General features: G+C 40.5%; 4 protein-coding genes across 9 annotated transcripts in view; 2 read left to right on the forward strand and 2 right to left on the reverse strand.

The window, feature by feature from the left end:
• Positions 1 to 122: 122 nt before the first annotated feature.
• LOC108619835 (uncharacterized) lies at positions 123 to 2,515 on the reverse strand. 2 transcript variants are annotated; one of them, XM_018016626.2, is made up of 3 exons: positions 2,276 to 2,515; positions 996 to 2,179; positions 123 to 940 (listed from the first exon to the last, which is right to left on the reverse strand). In XM_018016626.2, exons 2-3 carry the CDS (start codon positions 2,136 to 2,138, stop codon positions 311 to 313), a joined length of 1,773 nt encoding a protein of 590 aa, XP_017872115.2. In that variant the 5' UTR covers positions 2,139 to 2,179; positions 2,276 to 2,515; the 3' UTR covers positions 123 to 310. The 2 variants fall into 2 exon arrangements, with proteins under 2 accessions (XP_017872115.2, XP_089329372.1); XM_089473246.1 differs by having other exon boundaries at positions 2,384 to 2,509.
• Positions 2,516 to 2,959: 444 nt separating this feature from the next.
• BORCS5 (BLOC-1 related complex subunit 5) lies at positions 2,960 to 5,363 on the forward strand. Its single transcript, XM_018016623.2, has 2 exons — positions 2,960 to 3,132; positions 3,213 to 5,363. The coding sequence occupies exon 2, from the start codon at positions 3,232 to 3,234 to the stop codon at positions 4,342 to 4,344; it is 1,113 nt and encodes a 370-aa protein (XP_017872112.1). The 5' UTR covers positions 2,960 to 3,132; positions 3,213 to 3,231; the 3' UTR covers positions 4,345 to 5,363.
• LOC108619834 (AH receptor-interacting protein) lies at positions 4,775 to 7,154 on the reverse strand. Its single transcript, XM_018016625.2, has 3 exons — positions 6,900 to 7,154; positions 6,619 to 6,795; positions 4,775 to 6,553 (listed from the first exon to the last, which is right to left on the reverse strand). Exons 1-3 carry the CDS (start codon positions 6,996 to 6,998, stop codon positions 5,861 to 5,863), a joined length of 969 nt encoding a protein of 322 aa, XP_017872114.1. The 5' UTR covers positions 6,999 to 7,154; the 3' UTR covers positions 4,775 to 5,860.
• Positions 7,155 to 7,625: 471 nt separating this feature from the next.
• Positions 7,626 to 21,949, forward strand: part of if (integrin subunit alpha inflated) — a 39,422-nt gene continuing 25,098 nt past the window's right edge. For 2 of the 5 annotated variants that reach the window (XM_018016619.2, XM_018016620.2), the window contains exons 1-2: positions 8,533 to 8,681; positions 10,563 to 10,970. In XM_018016619.2, coding sequence (XP_017872108.2) covers positions 10,774 to 10,970 — 197 coding nt within the window. In that variant the 5' untranslated portion in view covers positions 8,533 to 8,681; positions 10,563 to 10,773. Of the gene's footprint in view, positions 7,784 to 8,532; positions 8,682 to 10,562; positions 10,971 to 21,949 lie in introns of those variants that run through there. The other 3 variants (XM_089475460.1, XM_089475462.1, XM_089475461.1) reach the window with 3 other exon arrangements.

The following is a 21,949-nucleotide window of genomic DNA, read 5'->3' on the forward strand; positions in this document are numbered from 1 at the left end:
CGCATTTCTTATCAGACTACCAGACCTATTTAAAAACAAATTTCTCAGTCACAAAATCTAGGTCCAATGTGTTTTCTTTCTCAAGAATTCGTTATGATAGGTCAGTGCCTTTCGGTAAGGTGGAATTGAAATGATTTGTTTTCTGTTTAGATGACGTTTATTTTTGATTTCATTTTGTTTGGTTAGTTGTACTAGTGAATAGTTTTGACATTTTGTTTAAATTTTCAGTGATTCTCAAATAATGAAATAATATCAGATCAAGAAAATCCATTTTCCTTGTCTGGCTTTAAAAAAAATAGCTGCGTTTCGCTTAGGATTTCTGGTTGGGCTTGTTGCTCTCCACGAGCAAAGGCCACTTTATAGCGAGGTCGCTTGAGCCAGAGTTATCCGCTTTTTTGGCTGGCGACTTCTTCTCGGCTGCGGCCGGGACATTGGTTTTGGCATCGCCGGCGCTGCTCTTGGCCCCATTATTGTTGTGCTTGAGTGGGGCAACTATGCCGAACGATTGGATGTAGCCGCGTGGACGATTGCGGCCCTGACGACGCTTTGCCTTCGAGTTCGGCGACAATGTCGGTATAAAGTTTTGGGGAGTTGCGCCAGCGCTGGCACTGCCACCGGCGTTGGCCCCAGCATCTGCCCTCATCGGCATCTCCAGCGACAGCTGGCTGCGATTGTTGTTGTGGGCGGCGCCCTCGGAGTTGTCGTAAGTGTAGTTGGGGAAGTTGCCGCCAGTGGGTAGGTTGTGATATGGGTATGGTGGATAGGCGTTGTTATACCACGGCATGCCTTGGCCAAAGTAGTTGGCTGCCTTCGGTGGATGCCAGGAGTTCATGTACATGTTGTGACTGTACTTCCTCTTCCTCGGGACACGCGGCGGAATAGCGCCATCTGGTCCATTATTTGGATTATAGAAGCGTATGCCATAGATCGACGGCATCACCTGCGGAATACGGACATAGAAAAGAATCCAAGTCGATCAGGAATTAAACACTTACAGCATCCATCGGATCATAGGAATCCTCTTCGGTCTCCAATAACGAATTGTTTGGCTCGAATGGTGGCGGTGGTCTGCCAAAGTCCACGGGTGGTTCGACCAGCTCCGTGTTATAGAGTGCGCCGTTCACATAGACATGCCGTGGCTGCATTGGGCAGTCGCCAATAGGCATCGAATTCGGATTGGCCTGCTGATCGCAATAGGCCTGATCATATGTCGAAGGCATATAGCTATAGTCAGACGTTCCTGGGTAAAAACCCTGCTGCTGCGGCCCTGGCGACATATAGCCCATGCTTGGCCCATTTCCCATATAGCCTAAATATGGAGCTTGCCCGTACGGATAATACGACTCGGATTGATCCTGATATCGGCTAAACGGCTGCTGCTGCGGCACAAGGCCCATGAAATTCTGCTGCTGTTGCGGCGACTTCGGCGGCTGCGGCTGCGGCAACAGTTGCGACTGCGACTGCGGCTGCGGCAGCAGTTGCGACTGCGGCTGCGGCATTTGCTGCGACTGCGGCTGTGGCAACAGCTGCGACTTCGACTGCGGCTGCGGCAGCGGCAACAATTGCGACTGCGGCTGCGGCAGCGGCAACAATTGCGACTGCGGCTGCGACAACAGCGGCGACAGCGTCGACTGTGGCTGCGGCTGCGACTGCGGCTGTGACTGCCAAATATTATACAAGGTGTTGGTATTAGGGTACTGCTCCGACTGCGACTGCCCAAAGTTAAATTGGAAGCTATTCTGCAGCGGCTGCGACTGCCCAAAGTTAAATGGCATGCTATCCTGCGACTGCCCAAAGCTGAGTGGGAGGTTGCTCTGGTTGGCGCTCTGCGCATGATTGTAGAGTTGCTTGATACCGTCGGTACCCCATTGGCTCAAGTTATTATAAAGCGGCTGTTGTTGCTGCTGCTGCTGGGCCCCAACGCCGGCTTGGTTGGCCGAGAGCCAATTGTTCAGATTCGACTGAACGGAATTAGTTGGTGGCACCTGACCACTGGATTGGGCTATTCCCGGCATATTAACACCACTTGCAATCTTTTGCTGGGCCTGAGCGTATAGCCATTTGAGGGCTTGCAGTTGCAAGAGATTGACTCCGTTAGCCAGTAGCTGAGTCGGCGCTTGTGGATTGTTCTCATTCATGGCAGTCACTAAGTTTAACACTGTTTTTCCTTGAAATTTAGCTACACGTGAGGTTTGGTTTGTGTTTTTGGTTTTTTTGGGGCAAAATGTTAAATTTCATATTAAAAAAGAATGCAATAGCATATTGGTCTACATACTTGATTCGATAGTGCGCTGCACAAATATATTTTCTTGACAAATTTCTTGATTTATGATTTCAACACGGAAATTGGAAATTTGATTAATTTTCGCCTTCCCGTACTTACTCGTTCGACAGTTCCCTTCAAACAGAAGGATTTTTGCTAGTGGCAGTTAGATTCATAATTCCATTTATCGATTTCAACTAATTACTCAATAATACCACTGGTCAGTGATAATACTAAATCTATACCATCCCCAAAGCCATTCGCGCAGCGAGCTTGAAAGCTGTATTAATCGGCAAGACTATTTAATTTTTTTTTTTTTTTTTTTTTTTTTTTTTTTTTGCATTATCACATGCCATAAAAACTGGCCATTATGAATTAATTATGATTGTTTTTCTTATTATATATGATAAATAAAATCGTCAAGTTTATATTAAAGACTATAATAATCAACAATTATATTATCAATAATTAATTATTTACATAAAACGATCTATTTATTTATAATTGTGTGCATGTATTTTTGATTTATTTTTATAAATTACTAATCAATGCTTCTGATATTATAAAAATAAACTAACTTATTTATTGGGCCTTGAAAAGTAATACCGCTACGTGAGCGGCAAAAGTAACAGCTTACTAATTTCAAACAGCAATTCAAAACAACAAAGCTCAAGCTAAAATTGTTCGATATATCGAACATTCACTGCGTTGAAAATATCGATACTTTCGATATGAATAACTAAAACGGGAAAAATAAAGACAAAAAGGAAACAAAAAGAAAAACAAATTTCCACACGAGAGAGAGCTGTTTTTATATTTACAAACGAGAGAGATCGAACGAATTCTGTAAAATTGCATAGAAAAAGCTGGTAAGAAAACACAGAATAAATACCCCACGTCTGTATGAGGGATAATAATGTCGCTGTGGAAATAAAATCAATATATTTAGAGCATACCGCTGAAGCGCAATGGGTGCGGAGCACTCGCAGCAGCGCGTCGAGGCTGACGGCCATGAGATCTTCGAGAGACGCGATCCAGCTGGGGTCAGTAGCATGGCCCAATCCTCCAGCAATCCCGCAGCTGTTCGAATGAGCGATGGCAGCGCCATGGCACTGACGGCGGCTGCGACGGCAGCCACAAACAAACGCAGGGGCGGCGCCGTACATCAGAGACAACAGCAGCAACAACAACACCAGCAGCAGCTCCTGCAACAGCAGCCTTCTGCGTTACCGCATGGAGCTAGCAATGGACCAGCTAGCATCGTGATTGCCAGCAAGCAAATCATTTCGGACACCGCATCGCCCACAAGCTCCGAGCTAAGCCGACCGCCTTCACCGTTGCTAAGCGTGTGCTCAGATCTGCCGTATGTCTCCTATACGGATCGGCCCATCGGCGACTCGCCCAAGATACGCAACCGACCAGCCCATATGCTGCAGCAGAGCAGTGCCAGTCGGGCCGCCGCACGCAAGTCACATCCTGGCAGCATTACCACAACCATCAAGCCAAAGCGGCCGCAGTCGACGGCTTCCAGTCACAATATCGTGATCGTCAAGCCGGGCACACGGGACATCAATGACGACATTGACCCGGATCTGCTGCGCCTGCGCAACATACCTCAGTTCCTGCCCGTGCTGCGGGAGTCGATCAGCTCGGCGACATACACACGAGATCCCGAAATTCTGGAGCGCTTGAATTCGCAGCATCTGCTGAATATATGCAGCCGCATGCAGACCCATTTGAATCTGTGCGCTAGCCATGTGGCCAGCGAGCAAAATCACCTCGTGGAACGCACTAAGGTGGTCAGCAACTCGATCACCACACTCTTCGCCAGCTTCGTCGATATGCAGAAGACGTACGCCTCGTATGCGGAACAGTTCGCTAAGATACGCGGCGTCTCGCAGCAGCTGAGCCGCTGCAATTCGCTGCTGCACGAGAATATCGCCAGCCTGGAAGCGATTAATAACTTCCTGGACGACGACGATCGGCTGGAGCCGTTCGTCTGGCGCACAGACGACAACAAGCTGCGCGGCGAGGCCGAAGGCGCCGCCGGCGGCAACAGCAGTCGTCTCTGGCGCCTCTAGATGCTGCCGCACTTCCGCAAGCTCGCTTCCAAAGACAGTTCGTTATTTGTTATCGGTCTAACTCGTAACTCTATGCTATGTATTTATTGTGCATATTAACTTTAAAGTTTAAACATTTATCGTATAAATAACTGGGCATGTTAAGAATGTTTGTTAAGAATGGTTAATCGGATTTCTTGTTGTGCACTCAGCTCGATCTCGTACATTTGCTGGGGCACGAAATCTGCACTACAATTGGAGCTGAGACCAAACTATGTAAATAATGATTTCTAAAAAAAAAAAATTATATATATATATATATATATATATATATATATATATATATATATATATATATATATATATATATATATATATATATATGTCATATATATATATATATATATATATGTCATATATTATATGCAATCAGGCAAAAGCAATTGATGTGTTTATCCACATATCCATTAGAAGTGTATTATAAACAAATTCAAACAATCAACAGTCGGGCGAGTTCATAAATAACAAAAATACAAATTCAACTACTAAAAGCTAATTAATGAGTAAAAAACATTTGAAACTTCATTTAAATTATACAATCAGCTCTTAACGTAAACAATAATATAACAATTTCGTCTAGTAACTCTTCTTACTTAACTCTATAGTACGAACTCTGGAAATTAAATGAGATTGCAATTAACAATTTTAACTGCTTTAAGATTAGTAGTGTTTGAATAGCCCCCGATTACTAGTTACGCCCATTTAGCTAAGTAGTCTAATTGCTTGATTAGCCAATGCAATCCTAATGCAAACGGAGACGTTGATAACAATTAGACACAAGTTTATTACACATGCGAACAATTAGCTATTAGGTTAATGAGCCTACATGGAACTGGATATATATCTTTATATATATATAACACACATACACTTATAATACAGACGGGCATGGTTCGCTTTAACGTTACGTTGACGGCTCTCGAGTTGAGGCCTTACTTATGATAGATAATATTCCTAAATACACATTTACATACAACATATACATTTCTTTCAATATTTGGCGATCGATGGCGTAGTAATGGCTTTGCAGAAACCGTTTCAGATGAAGATGAAGGCTCGAAAGGCTTACAACTAGGCTAAATGCCATTAACGGTTCAACACAGAAAGAGATAGCGACAGAGACAGAGACAGTGATACATTGAAACACAGACAGAAGCAGGGCAGAAGAAGATAAAGAGAGAAAAACAGAGGCAGAGCGCATTTTGAATTTGATCTCAAACACGCACCGTTGTGGCGCCCATCCTCAGCCGAGTAGACGCCTCAATCTGGGCAGGAGCAGCGTCTTGAATATGATCCAGCAGCACAAGAGTTGATTGAAGAGAAGGCAGAGCATTACAAAACCCTTAGAGACATAGAAGACAAGTGTATATATATAGCTACTCTGCCAGAAGAGAAAGGTATTGGCTAACTGTTAACGCTGCGCATAGTTGCTCCAATAAACGAGGAGCATGAGCAGTACGTTAGCACAACTTATATTCTAGAAGAGCTTCTGCATGTGGATGCGATCCTGAACGTTGCGTTCATGCTGCTGCTCCTCAATCGCCTTCAGTTCGCGGGCGACAGTTGTCTTCAGGCTCGCATCTAGACTCAGAGCATCGAGAAAGTCGCGGCGCGCCTGCGCCGGATTCCAGGCACCAGCGTGTGCCTTGGCACGGCGGAATAGCGCCTTTACATTGCGCGGATCAAGCGTCAGCACCTCGTTGCAGTGCTCAATCACCGCATAGTAATCGCCAGCAATCAAACGGCATTGGGCGTAGTTGAGCAGCAATGGAACCTTGATGTTAGCCAACTCCTGCCATTCCGCATCGTGAGGCTTCTCCTTGAGCATCAGCTGTTCGACCATGCCCACGGCGTCGCGGTAGCAAATCTCCGCCTCGGCGTAATTTTGCGCATTATACAGTCTGTTGCCGCGCTCCCGCAAGGTATGCGTTGCAAGCATTTTCTCATCATCGGACATTTGCCAGCGCTCCTTCTCGTACTCCTCGGGCAGCTCAATCGATATCAGTTCTATGGTGAACTCCAAGTCGACGGGCCTCTGCAACAGCTCGTCGAGATCCTCGTAGCCCATGCCCTCGTTCTGCAGTGTCATGCCACAGCAGTGGCGACGCTCGTCAGGTTTCTTGCCAATATCCCGTAGAGTTTTCGAAATGAACGGATATTGGGCACAGAGCTGTAAGTAAAATTAGTATCGAATTAATGAAATATTATATTGCTAATAGCTAACGGGTTGCTTACCGATTTGTGGACCGTGAACTTGGCCACCTCATTTAGGGACATTTTCTGCACCATGACCTCCCACACTTCCAATTTGAATTTCTTGCCCAGGACCAGCTCCATTGGCTTGTTAATTTTCTTGCTATCGTCAATGATTCGCACATCATTGGCCCGACGCGTTTGGAAGTGAAATTTAACCTGTAATATTTGTACACTGTCAGCCATGGCCTTGGCCCAGTTATGACCTGGATTTTGCTGGCCACACACAACTGTTGCCTCTATGTGATTTTAATTTTTCTTACCCTGGTGCCTGGCTTCAGTTCGATGTATTTGTTGCCAGGACTGATAATTTCCTTGCGGATGGGCTTCAAATTAACTTGCTCCTTTAATTCTTTATCCATTTTTGATTGGTATATGTTTATGTAGCTTTTTAGGGCTGGTTGGATTTATTTTGTTATTAGATGCAGTTTCTATTCCTGCTCGACAAAGGAAAACAAACTCCACTAAAGGGGAAACGCAAATATTCTAGGGCTCACTAGGGATGAGCAACACTAGGGTTTCGTTTGAAATCGATTAGTCTTTCACTATCGATAGGCGTATATTGCACATTTTATTTTACATTTTAATGTATATAACTACACTTAAAAAAAGTATTTTGCAGGAAAAATGGTTAACAATTAATTTCGATAGATGTACTTTATGCTTTGGTTAGAATCCGTTTGAGAATTAGAATGGTCATAATATATAAGTGAGCTCGGCCTTTGCAGTGTTTTAAATAATTTAGTTTGCATAAAATTAAATTTTTACCTACGGAATAATAATGATTCAAATCATTAAAACACAAATAATCATAATAATATGCGATATACTATAATGATAAAAGCGGAATGACATTCAAAAGAATAACGCGCGCTAGGGATGAACTGCAAAATTTGTTATCGAATGCAGCGAACAGAGTTGCCACCGTTAAGCCACATAGAGCTGTCAGCTTGTTCGAACTCTGTCAACTGGCAATTCTTTCATTCTGAATTCAAATTTTTATTTGGTCGCGTATAGCCTAAGTTGTCAGTTGTGTGCGCATGAACGGCTCTTTCTGCGACGCCCGCTTGAGCAGAAACCGCCGTTACGAACAGTTTAAAAATTGAAATCGAAATTGAATATTGAATAAGTTAAAAGCAACTTAATTGTTAGTATATTTCTCTTTGTATGCTCTAATTTTTGTTTGTGTGAGTGTGTGTGTGCTGGTGTTTTGTGTTTGTGCAAAAATTGATAATGAAGAACAAACAACAATGAATCTTAATTACAATTTTAACGATCGCATCACAATCAATTATATTTGTTGTTGTAGCAGCAGATACAAACTAAACATAGACAACATTAAGCATATATGTACAACATAGAAAAAATAAAATACAACAAAAAAGCTAAGATCTTGATGCTGCTTTTTTAGACCACCTGAACATCATTTCCGCTGGCGTGGGCGTGGGCTATGCTCTATATATAATCTCGCATATATCGTTCATAATTTATACAAAAATGACACATCAACACTGTTTTGTTTCATTGCTGAAAGCAAAAGAAACAAATCTATTGCAAATTCAAATTTAAATTTTGTCTGCCTACTCAATCTAAAGGTAGGAGAGACCAAGGGAGAGAGAGAGAGAAAGATCGAGGCAATATCAACAATATAGATTTATGCATATATGTCTATTTACACAAATACTTTATTGTTAGTAGTGTTAGTAGCCCACACAGCCCACACAGCAGTCCAAAAAACTTAAACAACAACAACAATAGGTCCAACTATTCTACCAGTTAATTTTTTTCGCTCTCACTCTCTGTCTCTCTGACGTTTGTGTTGCTGTGTTTGCTTGTGAGTAGGCGAGGTAAGACGGCCAGCAACTAGCGAACAACATTCACAGGTACAAACAACAACAACAGCAACAAAACTCTCAGCTACAGATGCAGATACAGATACATTGAAACACATCTAATAGATAGACCAATACGAATCTTTTTGCCTGCTCGCAGTCGTTCTACGAATTCCGCTTCGCGCGTATTGGCGGAGCGAACACAAACGAAACGTATTCAAAAATTTATTATAATATTTTAATTAATATTTAAACGGGAGCACGCGGCTCGTCTCAACCATTTTGAGCAACAGTTTTTTTTTTTTTTTTATTTTTAAATTTATATATATAATATTTATTTAAAAGAATATCATTTTCTTGACATTTTTTTTATACCTTTTTTTTATCTTACAAATGTGCCAAAAATATAAAAGTGACGCATAAGCTAAAGAAAAAATTAATGAATTTAAAAACAACGTTTTTTGCGACTAGAAAAATACCCTGTGTTTCCAGTTTTCGAATGATCTAATGCTAATTGGGCTACATACAAACACAAATACAGACGTGCATATAGAGATAAAGAAACACACATATTATACAATATTAATCAATTAAAGTGATTTGAGAACTTGATTTGAATTCTTTGACATACTCTGAAAATCGTTAAAAATAACTTGATTTACAAAATTATGCTAAAGCCCCAACAATAAAGCTGAGTTGAAAAATTTTTCAGTTTTACTCTCGAGCTTTAACCTTCACACACACACACACACACACACACACAGACACTTGGTTAATTATGAGCAAACAAATTGTAGTGTTGTGTCTTAAATATATAATAATACTACAATACATATATATGCACATATGTACATTACATATACATACATATGCATACGTATACACTCCTACATATCTTACTCAAGTTTGGCGCCTTAGAACTTCGGGTAGACTTCGCAGTCTTGCCTGCAATTGTTTAGCTAAAGATGCTTATTTTTATAACAGTCTAAGGTACACATGTGGATACACACACACACACACACATGCACATATTCGTGCACACATGTGTGTGTCGTATCTCCTCCACAGTATCTTTGGCATCGATATTAGCATCTGGCCCTCATTGCTCCGTCAGCGCACTCGCGATCTCCCTCTCTCAGGGGCGCTCTGGTGCCGCTGGCAGCGCAGTCACACTTATTTTTAGACTAGTGTTCGTGTATCTATTGATTCTGCGCTCTTTGGGATGCTTTCGCTTTTCGGCATTTAACGGTACAACCCAAGTAAAAAGAGAGCGAGCGCAGGGAGCGGATGATGAGAGCAGGCGCGAAAAGTTTCATTAAAAAGCTGCACTCGTTGATTCAACGGTTTTATTAGCGCCCAGTTAGCCCAAACATCGCTCAAGCTGAATGCGGTCCAGCATATTAATAAAGCGAAGGCATGTATGTATGTACATGTGTAGGCGCTTATGTATTTATTATGTACATACATACATGCATACATGTGTGCTGTCGTTGGCCAGATGGTGCGCTTACCGTAATTTAATTTTTCATTCTTGTGACGATTTGCTGTTACCTATATGTGTGCATATATGTGTGATTTCCGTTCAATTTAAATTCGGCAACCTGTTCTACTCCGTGTGTTACGTCAGCAGCAGCAGCAGCAGCAGCATCAGCAGCGACTGTTGCTGTGACAAGCGAAGAGAGCGCCAATGAAGGAATCAAAAACTAAACACATAAATAAACAAGAATTTGATGATTACGAACAAACGCACAAAATAACTGAACAAAAAACACAACCAAAAAATCTGCTCAAAAAACTTGATTTTTTACAAAATTTGTGTGTCTCTCCCTCTCTCTCTCTCTCTCTCTCTCTCTCAGTTCTTGCCACTGGCGGCTGCTTTTTAATTTCGCCGAGCTGAGCGTTTTCTCAACAAATTTCGGCCAAGGCTGCCTGCAAGCGACAACTTGAGATCATAAAATAAATAAAGCTTGTCTACGTATGCATGTATCTGTATATGTATTAGCTGGCATGTGGGTGCGAGCGCGTGTGTGTGTGTGAATTTGTGTTGACCATATGTGAGATTTGCAACGTTTAATGTTGAGTTTATTGAAATAGTTTACACAACAATCAGATCCAACAATAACAATATTAACGAAAATGCAATAAATGTGCAAAAAATCAACAACAACAACCAAACTCACAACTTAAGGCTAAGGCCAGCCAAGAGACGACAAACAAGAACAACAACAACAACAGCAGTAGCAGCAGCAGCAGCAGCAGCAGCAGCAACAACGACGAGGACGTGGATCACAACAACGGCCAAATCATGATCAGCAGCAGATGGAGTAGCCTCCAGGCACTGGTGCTGCTCCTCATGCTGACGATGCACTGCAGCCGACACCCAGCAACGGACGCCTACAACATCGACCTGCCCAGCTACGTGCGACATCGGCACGCCAGCAGCTCGATGTTCGGCTTCAGCATTGCGCTACACAAGACTCGCAGCAACTATGCGAACAATTCGTAAGTCCAATTCTGTCCATCTGCCTAAGCTTCTAATTCCAGTGAATACTCAATATAGGGTGTGATATTCAATCAATGGTATATAGAGGTATTCGCTTCTAATAATGCATAGTATATACAATATGTAATATTTGTATCGCAACAATAGAGATTTGGTCTCTCTGTCTTAGCTCCTAATTGGAGTGAATACTCATTATAGGATACGATATTCTGATATTATAATGATATCACAACAAACGAACTTCTATCTATCTGTCTTAGCTTCTAATATAATATACGATATTTAATATGTGATCATTCGAGTACAGTGAATATTCAATATATGTACAACAATCGAAAGTTTGTCTCTCTGTCTTAGCTTTTAAGGATATGTGTATATAGAATATTCAATGCATAATAAGACGATCATAACAATCGACATTTTGTCTCTCTTCTAATAATATATGGGATATTCAATATATGATAATCTTGTCATAACAGTCGAAATTTTGCCTCTCTCTATCTCTCTCTGCCGTAGCTTTTGAGTACAGTGAATATTCAATATGTGTACAACAATTGAAAGTTTGTCTCTCTCGTTTTCTCTAGCTAAGAAGCTAAGATAGAGAGACAGGTTTTAGCTTCCATTAATATATAGCATATCCAATATGGAATAATCCTATCGCAACAATTAAAATTCAGTCCCTCTGTCTGAGCTTGTAAAGCAATCCCTCAGTTCCCAAGTACAGTGAATATTCAGTAGGTATGTAAGAATATATCATATATGATATTAAACTTTCTTCATCCCAAATACAGTGAATATTCAATCGATATTTGTTCTCCCTGTCTTAGCTGCCTAAGTACAGTGAATATTCAATTTGTGTCACATTTTTGCAATTGCCAGCAGCATCTGTGGAGCATTCGATAATACAGTTTCAAAGTACAGTGAATATTCCCTCTATATATACATAGGAGTCTAAAGAAATCGAATACTTTCGTGCTCTTAACTTTTGCAACTATGCAAATGAATTTGTTAGACGTGCATTCCTGCATTTCTGCGAAGATTATGAAAGAAGTGGAAAATGTTTCTAATTTCCACAGATCAGATGAAGATGTGAAAAGCGATCGCAACTGTCTGTCAAATTATTCAAGAATTTACAGATTCACTTTTCTGGTTTGTCAACTCTACAAGTTCAAAGAAAATTTCAGTTTTGTTCGAGTTTTTACTTTTATTTAATTTTTGTTTAGTCGAATATGTCGAAGCGTAGACAAAAGCAATTATGTAAGTCGAGCGAACGACCTTCTGACACCCGATACAGGCAGAGCCCAGCCAAAAAAGAGTGACAGTGACATATGCATACCTAGGCGACATACCGAAGCGCACATGCGCACACACACGCACACACACACACACATGTATGTACATGTGCACATGCACACATACACACACTCACACACTCAGACAGAAAGAAATTTCAATGGCACACTGCGCATGCGCACCGGAAACAATCACGCATGCCAACCAGAAAAGTATCTTTGACTTCAGATAGGGGCTCCCCAAAGCAACGAGCATGCAAGAAAATGTCGACAGACACCAGAGAGAGATATGTATACATATATATATTTATATATGTGTATATTATATATTTTATTGTTCTTTTTAGGCAGTTGGCTTTGTGTTTGCAGATGAGAAGCTGAAGCTGCAGTTGCCGCTATCATCATAGCATTCAAGTGATAAGCGTAAATGGAGTTTTATCACTGCTCTGCAGCGGCTTCCCAGTCTCTGTTGCCACTCGGAACTCGAATCATGTGAGATATCGACACTGCCACTGAATACCAAAAATACCAAAAATGAAAATATTTTGTTTGTACGCGAGATTAAGATGTAATGACACTTTGGCTCGCAGCACGGATACTCTTTAAATGAAGGGCGTGGCGGAGTATAGCAAAGGTAGCTGAACATTTTTTATAGAAATTATGAACATATTTCAGATAGAGTCATATACAATTAATCTCTACTTTAGTCTAAAGGTGGATAATTTCTTAAGAGGTTTCTTTTGCCATACTTTATCAGATTATATTGTTGAGATATGAAATATATGAATGGCATAAAACTAACTAAGCAAAATTTTAAAGATATATGTTTCATAGACATAGAGATATAAAAACATTAGTATAAACATGCAATAGATACAGCGGGAGAGTCTTATATAGATACAGATACGAATACTAATATGAATAGAGATAAGATGTGGATCTGCATATGTAGATACAGATACAAATACGATATGCATAGATACAATTGGAGTATCAGCTGGAAAGCAGCATATACAAAAACACATATATATATATATGTACACACCTTCAGATATAAATAAAGTCTGATATTTAGATACCATTTTTATAGATATAAAAATATAGACTCCAACATGTAGACATATACAACTCTATTGTTGCACAACATATCTTATTACATATTCCTGACACCCTCTTCGAGGGTATAAAATCAGAGTAAAAATGCGGCCGGAATATGCTGACATGCAGCTCCGTATCGGGCACAATTGCATGTTTATTTATGTTAAAGGAAAGTTGAAAATCTATTGAATTGTCATATGGAGCAAGCACATCCAGCTCATAAACAAAAGATTATGCCGCAAATAAAAACAAATAGCTCATAAATAATGCGAGGGAGACAATTTGAAAGGCGATTTACTTAACAAATGAAGTGAAGTGACTTAATAATGAAATGGTCAACAACATATTATATAAATGTGCCAAACCCGTTCGTATTGCTACAAAAACTTCAGCTCTATAAATAACGAATTTCGACAGAGCTATATTTACGAATGAACTATGGGGGAGACACGCAAAGTAGGCGCCCACTCCTAGGCGATATTCTGTTGGTTGCATTTAGTGCGGCGTGTGTCAACACCAGAAGATCCTAAATGCCATTAATTTCAATCAGAGCCCGATCAAAATTTATGAGCGGCAGCGTGTCCCATTGCACTATATATGAATGTGTCTTGCTCCCAAGTGCTATTAAATAATATGTGCCATACAAAAACATATATGAATACATAAACACATACACAAACACTCGAATATATGTGTATATATGCATGTTCTGTGATGCTACAAATGGGGCATTTGGGCTGTGAACCGGAATGTTATTAGCCGAATGCAGCTGAGCCATGGCGAATGGGGGAAAGATTCGCGTGTCTCGCTGCCTTAAAGTGCCGGCCCTCTGCGTCGATTAGATCATGTATTCGCATTCGCATTCACAGTCAGATTCTTATGTACCCGATAGCCTATTGAACTTTGAAAGTTCGTCAACGGGAACGCTTCGGCCAGCTTCACTGAGCGCGTTAATCAAGTGCTCAGCTCAGCTCAGCTCAGCTCAGCTCAGATGCAAAGATGCCACATTTGACTTTTCGCACGTTCAGAGCAAAAGAACAAGAAGCAGACGCTGATGAGCAGAGATACGAGCAATGTATAGAGACGGAGGCGAGCTACAAGATGCCAGCTCCTCAGTCTACTATGTAGCTAGCGATAAACAGTATACAAAGACTGAGAGCGAGATAGAGAGAGAGAGGGAGAGGGAGCAAGCGAGATGTAGAGTGGTGGGGAGAGATGAGGGCAATATAGAGACAGCAGGCGGCACTTCGCACTGAATGCGTGTTGAAAACTGCAATTAACTGATGTTGTTCAGCTATACCCAATAGAGCGCTCAGCAGAACGGGTATATATACTACAAACAGAGAAAGTTGAGCAATGGCCATAAACAGATCTCATCAATATTTCAAAAGCATTATCACGAGTAAACGAGTTAATTCTGCTGAAGAAAATATATTCACATACATGTATGTATATACATACATATTACATGCACGTATATATATGATTATAAAAAAAAATATAATTATTATACAGATACAGATACAGATACAGATACAGATACAGATACAGATACAGATACAGATACAGATACAGATACAGATACAGATACAGATACAGATACAGATACAGATACAGATACAGATACAGATACAGATACAGATACAGATACAGATACAGATACAGATACAGATACAGATACAGATACAGATACAGATACAGATACAGATACAGATACAGATACAGATACAGATACAGATACAGATACAGATACAGATACAGATACAGATACAGATACAGATACAGATACAGATACAGATACAGATACAGATACAGATACAGATACACAGATACAGATACAGATACAGATACAGATACAGATACAGATACAGATACAGATACAGATACAGATACAGATACAGATACAGATACAGATACAGATACAGATACAGATACAGATACAGATACAGATACAGATACAGATACAGATACAGATACAGATACAGATACAGATACAGATACAGATACAGATACAGATACAGATACAGATACAGATACAGATACAGATACAGATACAGATACAGATACAGATACAGATACAGATACATATGCTACTTGGAGTTTAGGAAAGACTGTCTGCAGACAAGCGAGAAGCAACTCGTAACCCTTATACCCTACAAAGCTATAGTTCAGGTGGTTGTTTTAGTTTAGTCTTCCATTCAAGCCTAAAGACTTTATTAATATTAGCACACGTTACAAAATCGTTGTCTTATATCAGCTACCATTTAAGCTAGTCAAACAAAGAAGTTGTATCTTTATCTTTATTGCCTTGAGTAGCTGTATAATGATGGCTTCTCTGAAGAACTTGGACAATTATTGCACCTCTTGGGTAGCTAATGGGTATTGTCAGTGTCTGGGCTTTTCGTCTCTCTGTTTATGGGTTAGGTTTGTCTAATAATTAACACATATGTTTGCCCTCAGCTCAGGGCTTCAGGTGTTTGTTGAGTGATACTCGAAGGGTGATGCTCAGTGAGTCAGTGCTCCGGCACCCGCTACACCCCAGCTACGTCCGCCGACTGTGCGATCTGAAGTGCACTTAAAGCTGAAAATTACCTGGCTCCATCTCCATCTGCTGCACAATATAATTGTGTGTTAAATGTGCGCAAACAAAGCCGGAGGCTGTAAACAGCTTCAGGGCGATGAAGATTAAGGTGGAGCCGCAGTGGAGGCAGAACTTTGCTTCTTTTTCTCTTCTTTTCTCTTCTCGTTTATTTTGTTGTTGTTGTTATTTAATTTTGTTGCTTTGTCTGTAACAAGTTGTGGTTATTGTTAATAAGGCAAGCCATTGGCCAATGCGGTTTGCCCTGACGCATTGTCGGCGGCGGCAATTAATACGCGCACAAATATCCAGTGACTTGTTGTAGAGCAGCAGCAAATGTATCTGAATCTATGTATCTGTATCTGTATGTGTAGCTGCAGCTGTTGCTGTTGCTGTTGCTGTTGCTGACACAGTTAGAGCTGTGCGTGTGCTATTTACGGTCAAGTGTTTGCCACAAGGTTGGCCATTTGTCCGCCTGTCCGCTTCACCCAATTGGCCAAATAAGTCATCATCGGCCGGCCGAGCGACCGTTAGGATTGCCTCATCTGCAGGTGGCTGCCGCTTTGTTGAGCTGCCCAGGTTTCCTTATAAACTGGCATGCAGCATGCAGCATGCAGCATGCAGCATGTTGCATGGAGCTCCCTCATTAGCCTGGCCTCGTTCGCAGCGGCCAGTGCCAAAACTGGGTTACATATCATGCATATAGGGTGCGTCACAAGATCCGTTTGTAAACATGACATAGCTGTGCAACTACGCAGATGGCCTCTAAGATGAAGCGTATAATAGCTGATATCTTCAAACTTATCTCTCAACTTTTTTTTTTTTGACTGAGATATCGTGGGATTACACTGATTAGATAAAAAAGATATTCGAAACAACAAATCACAATTAGATAAAAAATATATTTGGTATCGAAATCACAAGTTGGAATTCTTTCTTTTTTCTAGCTGCTATATGCTATATATGTTGCAACAAGTTTATTTATATAGTAACTAGAGAGATGAGAAATCACTTGAGTTTGTCTTTCGCAAGGCGAAAGTTAAACCTTTTCTGATCGCTTCAATATCTAGTTATCTATCTGAAGAGGAGCCATTGCATAAGCAATTGCTTTTGGTTGAAATCGATGCTGTCGCCTCACGTCTTCGTGCGCTCTCCCCTTCGAGGTCCTATAAATGGACTCCCAATTGCCAACGACAGCTGCTGTCGGTCGGTCGTCGCTTTGTTGTGGTTATGAAATTGCAAACAGCAGCAATAGCAACAACAGCAACTGCAGCAACAGCAGCAACAGCAACAGCAGCCGCAGATAGACAATGAAATGTAATTGATTTCAAATATTTACTGTACTTTTGTACACTTTGGCATTTCGCTGGCATTAGCGAGTCTCGCTCAGTTGCCGTCTGTCTGCCCGTCCGGCCTACTGTCTGTGTGGCTGGCCGATCTAGCTGCCATTTAATTGATTGCCGCTTGACTGCAGAGTCGAGTGCCCGCAATGCAGATAAAGATCGGATCAAACGATGTGGGCTGTGCCGGAGTTAAGCCGCACAGCTACTGGGCCATGCCGTATCCTGTGTTCCACTCATTTGTACGGAAGTGTCAATGTGTAAAAAAGGTGTTGGGAAAATGCACACACACAGGCAGAGAGTAAGAGAGACAAATACACTCACACACACACACACACAGTCGCGCACAGGAGGGGGTGTGAGCGCCGGCGCAGCGCGTTGTCACGTGTGAACAGTTAGTCGTCTGTTCTTTCCCAGCCGAAATTCTCTATCCATCCATCTCTATCTGCCATCCAGCGGGAGAGCGTGAGAGCGTGAGCTCTAGAGAAATGAGGCGCGCACATGTTTAGCGCCGAAACGCCTGCGCGTTTCATTCGTATTGAAAAGAAAAGCAACAACAGAGCCGACGTAAAATGTCTCGAACCGAGGGTCACCTCGAGCCGAGGTACCCTCGCGCGCAGTCACTCGAAATGACTTAGCGATTTTGGTAAATTAAATGTAGCCCTTTCCTATAGTACTCCTATATGTAAGTATGTATGCACAGACAGATGGCATGCGTTTATATAGATACTAGTATTTGCGCTGTGCGCGGATAGTGCGTGCCAAAAGCAAATGCCAACGCGCTGCTCATGATTGCAATTGTCTGAGATAGTAAAAGTATTGATAAGTCAATGTTACGTGATCGCTTGAAGATCACTTTTAAAGATATTCAGCAAGAAATTATTTTTATATGTAAACTTTCATCGATTAATTCATAGTTGTTTATTGTATAACTTTACTTTGGTTTCTTATTTGAGTTTAAAGTGTTAATATTATAAGAACTAAAATAGTTCGTAAATCTCATAGGTTCGTAGAAGTTTCTATGCCCTTTATGCACTTATAAATTAAGTTTCTCTTATCTAAACATTATAAAAGAAAAAGTATTTATGTATATATTACTTCCTGTTAATCCAAAATTCTTGTTTTTTTTTTTTGTTAAGAGAAATTCCTATTAAACAACAGTAACGAAATAACTGCTAATCGCTGGTTATTTCAAATTGTCGGCATTGGATTATATGGTAATGGTTTAATGAGTTCATAGCGTATGATAAAATTACGATTTGGTTAAATGTAAATATGCATACATATATAATATATAGCATTAGTCACATTTGATGAATCAGAAATATTTGCAGATTTATTTCAATTGTTCACTGAATTATGTGGCATGGCGATAGATCGGTTGATATAAATTGAATTGTTTGGATTATTGTTGATACTCGCTGATCAACAGATGTTCGCTGTGGCTTGTGATGTACGCATACAGTTGGCACACACTGTATATTCATTCACAGCAAGGCTGAGAAGGCAGAAAACATGCGCAGCTTCACACGTATTAGGGGTATTCACTGTTGAGCTCGTGCTGTCCTGCCGAACGGATGTGGTGCATGTGTTGTGCCCAAGTCACAAGTCAAGAGTCGGGCACGTGAAGGCGCACACATGTGTACTTCCAACAACAACAACAAAACAAAAGTTTATTTTTAACATAATTTTTATTGCGGCTGCTGCACGCGACGAGCAAGAAAACACCGATCGATGGATCGATTTGGCATTCAAGGCGCGTTGCGGCTCACTCACGGACAGTTCGAAGGGTTTTCAATTTCTACTCGGTCTATCTCTCTTTCTCTCTCTCCCTCTCTCGTTCGCTGTCTCAGCTAGTACCTTGGAGTTCCTGAGAAATTGATTTTCCTTATGGCTTCCTCTTGAATTTCCCCTAAACATGCTTACGTTCTTCTGCGGTGAGCCATGTGTGCGGCAAACGTTTCGTTTCATGCACGACCTTGCGGCCCATTTCTGGCTATTGGCCATTTTTAATTGAGACATTGCCCAGGCTCCACACAATAAAAACAATTAAAGCAATTTTTTTTTTTATTTTATTTTATTTTTTTTTATTAATTAGTTTTTACTTTGTTGTTTTGGCGCCTTCACTCAGTGTTCTTGCTGCATTGTTCTTTATTCATGATGCGTTTTATTCGGTCTTTACACCCTTTACCCATTATACCCATTAAATGTGCTGGAACGAAGGTTCTGATGTCGTTTGTAATGGGCAGAATGGTATTTAATTAAGTCGGAGCTCCCTTTCCTAATCGATAACAATCAATATCGATATTGATATCAGGAATTAATTCCTTATATAGATATTATCTTTTTTACAGTACAGTCGAGTACCGATAATTCGAAATGATCAGTTTTTTTTATTTACACAGAAATTCAAATTATCGAGTATTATAGAATATTTTCAAGGTAATAGAATTGTTTTCGATTTACCGCGATTTTCGATTTAGTGGGGTACAAATTATCGAGGCTCGACTGTATTTGATTACACTTTGCATGTACTACATTTATACAGATATTGTTATCGTATTTGGTTACACTCTAGATAAGCTAGGTTAATAATTACAGGGTATTCCTTAGCTGTACACTCGCTGCTCTTTTTATTGAAATTCTTCTTTTTGTGTTGCCCATTTTTAATTGAAGCGCATTGATTTTGATTACTTTTGTGTACCCTGCTCTATAAGGTCCATTGTGTATTCATCTAGTTGTCTGTGAGTGTGAGCCAGTGTGTGTGTGATTTGCAATTGTATGTGTTCTGGTTTTGGTTCATTGCACACACACACACAGACAATGCTGACGCGTGCTGCTCTTGATTCGAAAATTGCGCTAGCCACGTTCCCCACAGCCATTGACGATTATAATATCTGGTATATGTATATAGGTTAGCATCCTATATCAATCTATCTATGTTAATTATATATCGATTTAATTAGACAACCTTAACTACAAACTTTAGCTTATATCAATTTTATGAATACGAGTGACTCTTGTTATATAGTATTTTATTTATTCGAGAGATAGAAGTCAATAACCTCTTGAGTGATATACAATCTGATGCATTATTCATAATATGATTTGGGCATTGGGCATTCCAGGAATGGAATTGCGAATCTGCCAAAATAATGAATGAATAAGCATATACATATCTACGATATGTATGTGCATATATATGTACATATATTGTGAACTAAGATCTTCAACTTTCGTACAAATGACGCACTCAATGTGATTCATTTACTCATTTTAGAGTTTTGTCTACAATTTCTAGATGCTCATTCATACATGGAATATGAACACAAATTTAGATTACTTCGGCGTAGCGAAGGGAAATTTAATTAAACCTGTTCGCTCTTGGCGCGGCGCTATATGCAATAAATAGTCATTAATTATATATACATATATATATATATATATATATATTATAGATATGTTTGTATGTGTGCATACGCTAAGCATGATCAAACGCTGTTTCTATTACCATGATGTCAGTGCCTTTACAGCTATAGATTGTAAGTCTGAAAAGCAACAACATTGTTTGCTGTTGATTATGAATGCTCTAGAACAGTTTTTACAAATGTTTAAAGCGACTTTGAATAGTGAATAACTAAGGCCGAGGGCTGAGTCCATTTGCAAAATATTCCATGTAATATAAATATATCTATTTAGAAGGGACATTTAAGATGTTAGAGTGTTTGTTATATAATTAACAAACTAAAAATATTTTAACGGAATGTGAACAAAGTTTTCTTAAATGAACTTGCTAGAATAAGATTTATAATAGATATTCACTTAAAGAAAATATAGTTTTCTTAAATTAACTTGCGAGATCAAAATTAATGATAGATTTTCACTTAAAGACTTATAACGAAATGAATTAACTTGAACTATGAATTCTTGTGGTTGAATCAATTAAAAGGAATTAAAAAGTAGAGAGAGAGAGGGAGATAGAAATGTGGTGGCCAGAGTCTTCAGCTGCCTGGCTGGGCCAAAGGTGGTTGTCCAACAGCGGCGCATTGGCCATTGTCAGCGCGCACCCTCGCCGGTGAGGAGTTCGCCCTAAGAGTAGTACATCATGGCACGCACATTGACAGCTGTCATTAGCATTCATTGCGGAAGCGCGGCAAAAACCCATTGAAGGGCCCCTCTGCTAGCTGCTGGCTGCTGCTGCTTGCTGCTTGCTGCTGGCTGCTGGGGGAGTGCAGTAAATGGGCCTTCATTAAAATTGAAAATAATAAAACTGAAAACTGAAAATAAATATCAGCAATAGCACAACTGCCGCCAGCAACGGCAAATCAAACACTTGAGAGTTGATTAAAAACGACCCGACGCCGCCCAGCCCTCTGCCCCGCCTCGCCTTGGGTTGCGCCCATATGCAACAATTTGACGTATGACTAAAACTGAAATCCGCACAGATGCGTCTCACATGAGAGCAGGCCGAACCAAGGCGCCCATAAATAAATGAATGAATGAATGAGTGAGTGAGTGAGTGAGTGAATGAATGACTGCTTGAATGTTGTAGCACTCAATCAAAGTGCATGAAATGTGAATAAAGTCTGCAAATGGATTCGAAATGAGGCACTTAAGTGTTGCTATAGGTCAGTTGGCTTTGATCCCACTGCCATTCGGCAAATAACCAA

This window comes from Drosophila arizonae, chromosome X (assembly GCF_054131065.1).
Source record: "Drosophila arizonae isolate 15081-1271.41 chromosome X, UAZ_ARI_1.0, whole genome shotgun sequence".
Classification (NCBI taxonomy): Eukaryota; Metazoa; Arthropoda; class Insecta; order Diptera; family Drosophilidae; genus Drosophila; species Drosophila arizonae.

Coding starts and splice junctions, on each gene's coding strand:
- BORCS5 (XM_018016623.2), top strand. CDS start 3,232: ATGGGTGCGGAGCACTCGCAGCAGCGCGTCGAGGCTGACGGCCATGAG.
- LOC108619834 (XM_018016625.2), bottom strand. CDS start 6,998: ATGGATAAAGAATTAAAGGAGCAAGTTAATTTGAAGCCCATCCGCAAG. Junction 6,796..6,899: donor AACTGAAGCCAGGCACCAGG/GTAAGAAAAATT, acceptor CAAATATTACAG/GTTAAATTTCACTTCCAAAC. Junction 6,554..6,618: donor AGTTCACGGTCCACAAATCG/GTAAGCAACCCG, acceptor TTTTACTTACAG/CTCTGTGCCCAATATCCGTT.
- LOC108619835 (XM_018016626.2), bottom strand. CDS start 2,138: ATGAATGAGAACAATCCACAAGCGCCGACTCAGCTACTGGCTAACGGA. Junction 941..995: donor CCTATGATCCGATGGATGCT/GTAAGTGTTTAA, acceptor CGTATTCCGCAG/GTGATGCCGTCGATCTATGG.